Here is an 11,061-nt window from a genome sequence, read left to right on the forward strand (position 1 = left end):
TGAAACTAATTTAAGGTCGCAAATTTTCGCGGAGAATTTTAAGAGGGTTTTGTGTTAAGTACAAGTCCCGCCCCCTGAATGTAAACAAAATAAGGAAATAACGCCCATCATTTCAAGATGAGGTGATTAGTTTTGTTGTCCAAACCGACCTTGTAACGAACAAAACTCTATACTTCTTATATGCTTATTTATGGAATATTGTTTGATGTCATGGCGATTTAAGGAATTTTACTTTTCAAACTTCTAGAAAGAGTTTGAAATGCTTGTTTTCTTTTGCTTGTGTATCTTGATCGCTAAAGGTAAGTCTGATTATTTCACATTTTATGAATTTGAGCAGCTTTACAACTTAATTTACATGATGTGGTTTATTATTGTTTGTTATTAATTACACTTCCGGATTTGAGGTCTGGGATAGCCTATTTTGCAATCGCATTTCGAACAACGACAAATATAATATTGTGTTTTCATGACGTCAGTAAAAAAAACAAAGATCATTACTTAGGGTGCGTGTAGGAGCCGACGAACGAGTGAAGTTTAATGACAAACCACCATACTGCTTAAATAGGTTGAAGATTATGAGGGTGATTGAAGGTGAGGATGATTGAAGACAATGAACAGGTGAGGGGTGGAGGATTATGGGAAATGAAGTCCAAATGATGAACAAGGAAAACATATAGAAATAGGCAGGCAGACAGACTGGGACTGCAACGGTAACACTACATTCTGAGTCTTAAATGTATTTTTGTCATTTTATATCCACATAATAAAGCAAAGTATAATGAAAAATGGCTCATATAAAATCACATCTTTATAAAAGGTCCTTGAAACTCAGACCTAACGTGTAGTTTAATATGTTTCTCCAAAGATTTATTTTAAGCTCAGACACCTCAAAATCCCATACAAACTCTGATTCTGTTGATGAATGTGTGTGCGTGCATGTGTTAAAAATTAGTTTTTTTACACCTTATTATCGCAGTGTTCTTTGCCCGCACGGAGTCTGTGAGTTCAGTTGCTTGCCAAAGCACATTCTATTAATAGCTTTAATTTTATTTCTTTATAAAAATGTTTATGTTAGCTTGGCTTCTTTAATGTATGTTAACATTTTAAACAACGATAAGACATATCAACAAGTATTAATTGTAGTAGCTCTTGCTCACAAAAAGGTTGGAGTCCGCTGCCTTATTGCATAACATGTACAGTAGGTTAATTGTATATGAAAGGGTTAGGCCCATGTTTTGAGAAACAAATCAAACCTTATTATTTGAATAAAATTCATCCTAAGTCTGTTCAACAGCAGTGAGTTGTATAAAATCTCTTTGTGTTTCAGGTGTGTTTGGTGTTGATGGTGATGAAGTGAAGTCATTGTCAGTGATGGAGGGAGATTCTGTTACTCTACACACTCATATTACTGAAATATTGGCAGACTATCACATACAGTGGCTGTTTGAATCTCAAGGCACTCGTATAGCAGAAATCATTAAATGGGCCAATCTGAGTTTTATATATGATGATTATGGTGGAGGGAGATTCAAAGACAAACTACAACTAAACAGTCAGACTGGATCCCTCAGCATCACAAATATCGTAATCACAGACTCTGGACTTTACAAACTAAAGATCAGCAGCAGCAGAGGAACTTCATACAAGAGATTTAATGTTACTGTCTATGGTGAGTTTGCTCAATAACATATTAATGACATAAATCATATATTCACTGGTTTTGGTTCTTGATATGAAATAGGAAATTGACCTGAAAATGAGAAACTTCCTCTTGAGCTTTTATTTACAGTTTTGTTTCTCTTCTGGTTTTCCAGCTCATCTGCCTGTTCCTGTCATCATCATAGACTCAGCACGATGTTCTTCATTATCATCACCAAGCTCAAAATGTGTGTTGTTGTGTTCAGTGTTGAATGTGAGAGATGTGAGTCTGTCCTGGTACAAAGGAAAAAGTTTATTGTCCAGCATCAGTGTGTCTGATCTCAACATCAGACTCTCTCTACCTCTGGAGGTTGAATATCAGAATACAAACACATACAGCTGTGTACTCAACAATACCATCACAAACCAAACTCAACATCTCAACATCACTGATGTCTGTCAGACGTGTTCAGGTAGTACAGCAATCAGAACAACTTTATACAGGATATGACTTAATTAACTGTTCAGTTGCTTTAAAAATACAGTTATAATTTTGGAGTTTGTAGCATTCGGCCCATGTCCAGTTGACTTATCACTATGAATATATGCTAGTATGAAACTTTTTCTAAAACAACATTTAAGTAATTTAGTTTACATAATTCGTAACAATTCTCTAATATTTTTGTAACTTATAAATGTAACTTGTAACTTAATAACTTAAGTCCAAAATAATCAATGTAACTTACAAATCTCAAGGCAAATCACATGATGAACTGGGAAAACATGTAGAACAGGCAGACAGACAGACTGGGACTGTAACACTATGATCGCAGCAGCTTCAATAAAAACCATTGTTAAATTATTTTTGTCATTTAATATCCATATAGCAAAGCAAAGTATAAAAAAAATGGTTCCTATAAAATCACATCTTTATAAAAGGTCCCTTCGAAACTCAGACCTAATGTGCAGTTTAATGTTTCTAGATTTAAAGATTTATTTTTACTAATAGGATTTATTTAAACTAATAGCTGCTTTCTCTACATGCATTTTAGAACTCCAGCATTCAATATTGCGGAAAGCTATTGTTTTTGGTGCTTGTGCTGCTATTCTGTGGCTGTCAATCTTCTTGGGTTTAGCCATAGTTGTGTTCTGCCACAACTACAACAAATAAGTGAAATAATCAAAGAAGGCAAGTATTTGTATGTGAAAAGAAAATATTCAAATATTGTTTTCAACCAGTATTTAATTTTTGTATTTTTTTACATATTTAATTATAGTGAATCTTGAACTCACAGGAAACACCAGTGCATATACAGAGGTTATCAAGTGAACAACTGTCTACAATCTACTAAAAATAATGTGAAAAAACTCATCCTTCCCCACATTTGTCTTGCTAAGTGAATGGACTAGAAGTAGAATGCTGATAGGAATCATAAATTGTAGCCAAATTAACTGTCATACACTATCAGGCAGACTTTTCTTATTTAGTCCAAGCAAAAAAGGTGATGGTTTCCTTTTTAAATTGTTCTAAATGTGCAATAGTTAAAGTAGCACAATATCTTGGCTTTTTTGGTCATAAGTTTACAATTGTGATGTATATTCTTTTACTAATGGTTTTTACTTAATTTTCTTAGTTATCATTATCAGGGATTTCCAAAATAATTAGTTTTTTCATTGTTACAAAAAAGGTTGGTTGACTTAAAAAAAGTAAGTTACCTGGTTGCCTTAAAATGTAATTCAACTTAAAAAGAGTTGACCACATTTTTTACACAACTTTTTTTAGTTAACAAATTTTTTACGTTTAATTTACTCAAAATAATAAGTCAACCAGGTAACTTACTTTTTTAATTTGAATCAACAATTTTTTTACAGTGTGTTACTTGAACCCTGATGATCAACACTTGCTGCTATATTTGATGTTTGTATTTATAATTAGATTCTTTTATTTGATTATTTAATTTGTTTATTCATGTATTTCTGATGCTTTACGTGCAATTAATTTTTTGTTTGGATTTCATGAGAGCTACACATTCCAAAAAAAGTTGGGACAGGTAGCAATAAGAGGCCAGAAAATTTAAATGTACATATAAGGAACAGTTGAAAGACCAATTTGCAACTTATTAGGTCAATTGGCAACATGATTGGGTATAAAAAGAGCCTCTCAGAGTGGCAGTGTCTCTCAGTGGTCAAGATGGGCAGAGAATCACCAATTCCCCAAATGCTGCAGATGCCCCAAATAGTTTTCTGAGTTTCTCAGAGAAAAATTGCAATGAGATTGAAGTTATCATCATCTACAGTGCATAATATCATCCAAAGATTCAGAGAATCTGGAACAATCTCTGTGCGTAAGGGTCAAGACCGGAAAACCATACTGGATGCCCGTGATCTTCGGGCTCTTAGACGGCACTGCATCACATACAGGAATGCTACTGTAATGGAAATCACAACATGGGCTCTGGAATACTTCCAGAACACATTGTCAGTGAACACAATCCACAGTGTCATTCGCTGTTGCCAGCTAAAACTCTGTAGGTCAAAAAAGAAGCCATATCTAAACATGATCCAGAAGCGCAGGCGTTTTCCCTGGGCGAGGCTCATTTAAAATGGACTTTGGCAAATTGGAAAACTGTTCTGTGGTCCAACGAATCAAAATTTGAAGTTCTTTTTGAAAAACTGGGATGCCATTTCATCCGGACTAAAGAGGACAATGACAACCCAAGTTGTTATTAGCGCTCATTTCAGAAACCTGCATCTCTGATAGTTTGGGGTGCATGAGTACGTGTGGCATGGGCAGCTTACACATCTGGAAAGGCACCATCAATGCTGAAAGGTTTATCCAAGTTCTAGATACATATGATCCCATTCAGACGTCGTCTCTTTCAGGGAAGACCTTGCATTTTCCAACATGACAATGCCAGACCACATAGTGCATCAATTACAACATCAAGACTGCATAGAAGAAGGATCTGAGTACTGAAATGGCCAGCCTGCAGTCCAGATCTTTCACCCAAAGAAAAGATTTGGTGCATCATAAAGCGAAAGATGCGACAAAGAAGACCTAAGACAGTTGAGCAACTAGAAGTCTGTATTAGACAAGAATAGGACAACATTCCCATTCCTAAACATTGGTCCTCCTCCAGCTGTTCCTTTATATGCACATTTAACTTTTCTGGCCTCTTATTGCTACCTGTCCCAACTTTTTTTGGAATGTGTAGCTCTCATGAAATCCAAAATGAGCCAATATTTGGCATGACATTTCAAAATATCTTACTTTCAACATTTGATATGTTATCTATATTCTACTGTGAATAAAATATAAGTTTATGAGATTTGTAAATTATTCCATTCCTTTTTTACTCACAATTTCTACTGTGTCCCAACTTTTTCTGTTTTGGGGTTGTATATACGATATTGCCCATGCTAAGTAAATTAATGAGACTGCTGGAAAAACACAATCAAAGCTGCAAACAATTATCTGCTGCAAAGACATTTCCAAAAGCAAAGTGGTCTCCATAATTCTCAAATTGAAGAAGTTTAGCACAACCACAATACTTCCAATAGCAGTTCGGGGAGAAGGGCCCTAGTAAGAGAGATGTGTCATGATTCTGCCATCTCATCCTTTGTTTATCTAGTCTTGTGGCAGGATCATGACGGGCCCATGTTTTGTGTGGGATCACATGGTCTTAGTATTGGTTTTACTAGACCATGTGTCCCCGGTGTCTTGTCTCTTTTACCTCGCTCCCTTGTCACCCTCATTGTTTAATTTTTGTCACTTGTTGTCTTCATTAGTTCTCCCTATTTAAGGTCCTTGTGTTTGTTGCTCTGTGCCTGTTCATTGTTGTACCATGTGTCGTGCTATGCTTCGTTACAACTGTGTGAGTACTTTGTCAGTCTAGTCTAGGTTAATCCCGTGCATTGTGTTCTGTCAGTTTATTATTTAGTGTTACCCAGTTTAGTGTAGTCCTACATATTCTGTATTCCAGCAGCCATATCACATTGTAGCCCAAGACAGCTTGCCCACTGAAGCTAAGCAGGGCTGAGCCTGGTCAGTACTTGGATGGGAGACCACTTGGGAAAAACCAGGTTGCTGCTGGTAGTGGTGTTAGTGAGACCAGCAGGGGGTGCTCACCCTGTGGTCTGTGTGGGTCCTAACACCCCAGTATAGTGACGGGGACACTATACTGTCAAAAACGCACCGTCCTTCGGATGAGACGTTAAACCGAGGTCCTGACTCTCTGTGGTCATTAAAAATCCCAGGATGTCCTTCGAAAAAGAGTAGGGGTGTGCCCCGGCATCCTGGCCAAACTTGCCCATTGTCCTACTAATCATCCCTCATACTAATTGGCTATATCACTCTGTCTCCTCTCCACTAATAAGCTGGTGTGTGGTGAGCGTTCTGGCGCAATATGGCTGCCGTCGCATTGGTGGTGGTTGAGGAGATTCCCCCGTTCATATGTAAAGCACTTTGAGTACTGAGAAAAGCGCTATATAAATGTAAGGAATTATTATTATTTTTTTTTTATTCCTGGTTATGTGGTTTTGCCCCCTCGTGAGTTGTTGATTTCGTTTTTGTGTCACAAATAAATTCCCATTTTTTGTACATCTGTGTCTTGCACTTGGGTTCTGTATTACGTATCGTGACAAGGTGACAAAGAAGGTGCAATTAAATACTTTTCATTATAGAAGAACTGTGAAAATGATTTTTTTTGTCACAAATATACATATTACTAGTTTTAACTTATTTTCATTATAATTTTAACTAAAAAGCATTTATATAAATATATGCATTGTTCAATTTCTTCATGTATAACCCTTAGGCACTGGCACTCTGGGTTACATTTTACATCATCATAAGAATTTTACACCTGTATAGCCCTGTATAACTATAGACTGTAAAAAATACTGTGATGAGGATACTTCGTGATAAGGATAAACCGAAAATGTTTTTTTTAAGAACTTTGACCCCATGTTTATGAATGTCTACGTATCTGTCAAATAAACACTTTTGGTAACTCTAACACCACCTTAATTTTTTTAACATTATTTTACATTGTTTAGTACTTTACTGCATTGTGTTCTTGTAGTATGCACAAGTCCACAAAAACACCTAAATATTAGGGCTGGGAAAAGATTAATCGCGATTAATCGCATACAAAATAAAAGTATTTTTTGCATAATACATGTGTGTGTACTGTGTGTAATTATTGTGTATATTTACCACACACACATACATATACTTCATGTCAGAGTTTTTTATATATATCAATTTTTATTTATTTATATATAGTATAGAATATATAAAAATATAAATAAAAATATATAAACATGTAAATGTTACTTAAATACATACATGAATGTGTGTGTATTTATATGAACATAATAATTACACAGAGCACACACTCATATATTATGCCAAAAATCACTTTTATTTTGTATGCGATTAATCGCGATTAATCTTTTCCCAGCCCTACTAAATTTATAGTACTAAATAGTACTATAAATAGTACTAACATGAACAGGAACAATATTCATATATCAACTATGATATAGGCCAAATTGTTACAAATGTGATTTCCCTTGCTTGCTTTCTGTCGCTTGTCTTTTACTTTCACTTCTTTCAGACTCCCATCATCGGTTCTCTTCGTGTCTGTGTTGCGTCCTGCTTAAATCTTCGTCTTCTTTGTTGTCTTAAAGAAAAGCTTCTAAAACTCTTTATGCTGAGTTTTTATGCAATATCGTCTTGTCGATATTAAGTTTTGCGTTTTTTAACAACTCTGAAGACAATTTTGAAGAATGTTTTTGCTTTTGTTTATGATCATCGCTAGCGGTGAGTACATGCTACGGTTATTATTTAAACAGTACAAAACCACTTGAGTTGGATAAACTAATAAAAGATGTAAAGCACCTTTCACATTTTTGTAGGCGATCATAGCAAATGAAATTTATGCAACTCTGCTTTCAACAATAGAAAGCTAAGTAATGTGTTCTCATGACTTCCTTAAAGACACCAGCCAGGAAATGCTTTGCATGGTTGGCCAATTCATCTTAAGTCCATTTGTCTTTAACTGTAATGATTTTTTTGTGTTTCAGGTGTGTTTGGTGTTGATGGAGATGAAGTGAAGTCAGTGTCAGTGATGGAGGGAGATTCTGTTATTCTACACACTGATATTACTGAAATACAGATAGATGATCACATAGTGTGGTTGTTAGAATCTCAAGGAACTTTAGCTGTAATGCACAAGTATACAGTGAATACGGATGACAGTAATGAGATATTCAGAGACAGACTTGAGCTGGACAATCAGACTGGATCTCTCACCATCACAAACATCACAATCACACACATCGGACTTTATAAACTACAGATCTTCAAAAGCAGAAGTACTTTAGAAAAGAGATTCCGTGTTACTGTTTATGGTGAGTTTCAACATAACAGCCTACTAAGGAAACAAGTATAACTTATTGACTAATTTCAAGTATAATTGACCAGTGTAACTAATTCATCTATTTTATTACTAAAATACTAAACCTAATACACCCAGTTTATTTGAAGGTCACATATTGTCAAATCTGAAATTTCAAGGCTTGTTCATGACAGCTGAAGTCTAGGGGCTATGTAAGTACCATATATGTTTCAAAACAGTCATTTAAGAGTCAAATGCAAAGAAACAGACTGCTTAAAGTAGCTGTGATCTGAAACGGTTAGTTTATACTCCTGTAAAATCGTGATATCAGAAAAACACAGTCGCCACCTTCAGTCTCGACCTCGAGCACTGTCCACCATCTATCGCCCCACCCCTTGATTGCCAAACAATTCCCCAAGAAATATCGCACCATGTGAAAAAAATTTGTTTAATTAATGGATGTAAGGAAACGAAATTATTACACAATTAAAACATTTATATATGAGAACAGGCTAATGTTTATTTATTCAGAAATTCCAAAACAATTAGTTTGACTTTAGCCATCTGTTCTAAACATTTCAAAGTTAAATTCAAATCAGTTTATTCAATTTTATTTATATAGCACTTTTCACAATTGGTAATTGTTTCAAAGCAGCTTTACATTAATAGAGCAATAATAAGCTGGTGTGTGGTGGGCATTCTGGCGCAATATGGCTGCCGTCGCATCATCCAGGTGGATGCTGCACATTGGTGGTGGTTGAGGAGATTCCCCCGTTCATATGTAAAGCGCTTTGAGTACTGAGAAAAGCGCTATATAAATGTAAGGAATTATTATTATTAGAAGCAGGGGAAAACACAGAAAAATCGATAGACAATATAAAATACAGCAAATATGAATAAACTTTACAAGCGAGCGTATTAGTAATGTATCGTATACAAGAGGATGGTAGGTTAAGCCAATGTTGGCTGATTCCCTAGGGTTGAAATACCCCCTAGGAGAAAAACCTCCTGACTTTATTTTAGCCTGGGAGGAACAAAAAGTCATAGGAGGGAAAGAACCATATGTAAACCATATATATATATGGGATGTAAACGGTATGTACACAGATAAGGAGATTTAATGGGTTTCGTTGGTGGTCATTGGTTAGGCATCGGCTGGGCATCACGTTGAAGGATGACCAGTAGATCAGTGAGTGTGTTGACCTCCACGGCAGCCGGAACTGGGTCTGTTTGTCTCAATGTCCTCAGGTTCGAGGATGAGACAGGGACAGATAGGGGCCGTTTGTATGTAATGTAAGTGTCACACAGTGTTGTGTTTTAATATATGCTCGGTTCCAGACAGGCTAGCTATTGCGGCGTTAGTATATTACCTAGACGAGTTATGTGAGTGCTTTATTCCGTACAGGCTAACTATTGCGAGATAAGTACATTTACTAGACAAATTATGTGAATGCTTTGTTAAAGAAAAACGTTTTAAGTTTAGATTTAAAGTGACCGACTGTGTCTGATCCTCAGAAATCTGTTGGCAAATCATTCCAGAGCTTAGGGGCTAAGTAGGAAAAGGATCTACCAAATTCAGACACTTTTGATATTCTAGGGATAGTTAAGAGACCAGAATATGTGACATTTAATTGATGCCATTTCTTATAAACTAATAGCTGATTCAGGTTTAACAATAAAGGCCCTGAGGTGAAAGTGTGAATGTTTTGAAGTATTAGACAAAGCTAATTTGACGAGAGACACTTCCTGCACTGGATTTATTTACAGTTATTCTCTGATTTTCCAGCTCCTCTGCCGGTTCCTGTCATTAGCAGTAACTCTTCACAGTGTTCTTCATCTTCAGAAAGATCATCAAGCTCAAAATGTGTGTTGTTGTGTTCAGTGATTAATGTGACAGATGTGAGAGATGTGAGTCTGTCCTGGTACAAAGGAAACAGTTTATTGTCCAGCATCAGTGTGTCTGATCTCAACATCAGACTCTCTCTACCTCTGGAGGTTGAATATCAGGACAACAACACATACAGATGTGTACTCAACAATACCATCACAAACCAAACTCAACATCTCAACATCAATGACCTCTGTCAGCAATGTCCAGGTATGACAAAATAATAATAATGATTATTTATTAGTGATCTTATTGTGTAGAAGTCCTTCAATCAAGCCAACATTTGAATATCAATCCTTAAAGATGTGTGACAAAATATTATTTTGGTAGATTTCTCTTTCAGCAAAAATAAATTTTTACTCACCTTTAAAAAAGCATTATAAACTTTAAACGGCTTTTAAAAACAGAAACTTTATTTATTACAGAACTCCAGTGGCTTATACTGTTAATAGTTGTTAGTGCTATGGTGGCTCAGCTGGTGGCTACAGTTGTAATAGGTGTGATTTGCAGTCGCTACAAAAAGAAAATCAAAAAGAAAAAGGAGGCAAGTTCAGTATTTACATGCAAAGATTAAAACCTAAATATATTTTTTATTTCCTAATTAAGATTCAGATATTTTTAAATTAAAGTACACATACAGAGACTTTCATTTATCTCTACTCTGTTTAAGCATTCTTTCACTCATCTGTCTCCCAATTTTTTATTCAGGCTCAAGCCCCTCTAGAGACTTGGTGTCCTTTGATTCCAGATGTTGATGGAAACATGAGCCAGATTAGAGAAGACAAGGATGGATGCTATACACCAATGAAGAAGACATGCTGAGTTAAGTCTTACTGGGAGTCTATCAAAACGCATTGAATGCTTTGTAGTAAGGTTGTTCAGTTTGGCCTGCTGATTGATGAGACTGTTAACAACCATAGCAAGAGTTTCTCTTGTTTCTTCTAATGTTTCCAACTAGGGGCGTTTTAAGAAAAAATGGCTAAAATATGCACTTGTTTTTAGTAAGTATTTGCAAATACTTTGTTGATGACATTCTGTTTTCATTTTTTAAGTCATCATTTTATATGTACATTTTTAAGTTATATTTTTTATTATTAGCCACAGAAAGAACCACAGAAAACAAAGTAGTTT

The 11,061-nt window shown here is 35.6% G+C and overlaps 2 protein-coding genes across 3 annotated transcripts; both read left to right on the forward strand.

Annotated features, from left to right (window-relative positions):
* Positions 1 to 123: 123 nt before the first annotated feature.
* LOC135721416 (natural killer cell receptor 2B4-like) lies at positions 124 to 2,825 on the forward strand. Its single transcript, XM_065243625.2, has 4 exons — positions 124 to 299; positions 1,328 to 1,669; positions 1,815 to 2,111; positions 2,691 to 2,825. The coding sequence occupies exons 1-4, from the start codon at positions 260 to 262 to the stop codon at positions 2,807 to 2,809; spliced, it is 798 nt and encodes a 265-aa protein (XP_065099697.1). The 5' UTR covers positions 124 to 259; the 3' UTR covers positions 2,810 to 2,825.
* Positions 2,826 to 7,271: 4,446 nt separating this feature from the next.
* Positions 7,272 to 10,896, forward strand: LOC135721054 (uncharacterized). 2 transcript variants are annotated; one of them, XM_065243175.2, is made up of 5 exons: positions 7,272 to 7,465; positions 7,729 to 8,055; positions 9,829 to 10,140; positions 10,356 to 10,474; positions 10,639 to 10,896. In XM_065243175.2, the coding sequence occupies exons 1-5, from the start codon at positions 7,432 to 7,434 to the stop codon at positions 10,750 to 10,752; spliced, it is 906 nt and encodes a 301-aa protein (XP_065099247.2). In that variant the 5' UTR covers positions 7,272 to 7,431; the 3' UTR covers positions 10,753 to 10,896. The 2 variants fall into 2 exon arrangements, with proteins under 2 accessions (XP_065099247.2, XP_073669622.1); XM_073813521.1 differs by having other exon boundaries at positions 9,925 to 10,140.
* The last annotated feature ends 165 nt before the right edge of the window (positions 10,897 to 11,061 follow it).

Source organism: Paramisgurnus dabryanus, chromosome 24 (genome assembly GCF_030506205.2).
Source record: "Paramisgurnus dabryanus chromosome 24, PD_genome_1.1, whole genome shotgun sequence".
Classification (NCBI taxonomy): domain Eukaryota; kingdom Metazoa; phylum Chordata; class Actinopteri; order Cypriniformes; family Cobitidae; genus Paramisgurnus; species Paramisgurnus dabryanus.

What these genes read in the sequence shown, in the direction of transcription:
- LOC135721416 (XM_065243625.2), top strand. Translation starts at nt 260, where the DNA reads ATGCTTGTTTTCTTTTGCTTGTGTATCTTGATCGCTAAAG. An exon ending in ATTTAATGTTACTGTCTATG is followed by an intron (nt 1,670 to 1,814) that starts GTGAGTTTGCTC and finishes CTGGTTTTCCAG; the next exon opens with CTCATCTGCCTGTTCCTGTC. An exon ending in TGTCTGTCAGACGTGTTCAG is followed by an intron (nt 2,112 to 2,690) that starts GTAGTACAGCAA and finishes CATGCATTTTAG; the next exon opens with AACTCCAGCATTCAATATTG.
- LOC135721054 (XM_065243175.2), top strand. Translation starts at nt 7,432, where the DNA reads ATGTTTTTGCTTTTGTTTATGATCATCGCTAGCG. An exon ending in GTTTATGATCATCGCTAGCG is followed by an intron (nt 7,466 to 7,728) that starts GTGAGTACATGC and finishes TTTGTGTTTCAG; the next exon opens with GTGTGTTTGGTGTTGATGGA. An exon ending in CCTCTGTCAGCAATGTCCAG is followed by an intron (nt 10,141 to 10,355) that starts GTATGACAAAAT and finishes TATTTATTACAG; the next exon opens with AACTCCAGTGGCTTATACTG.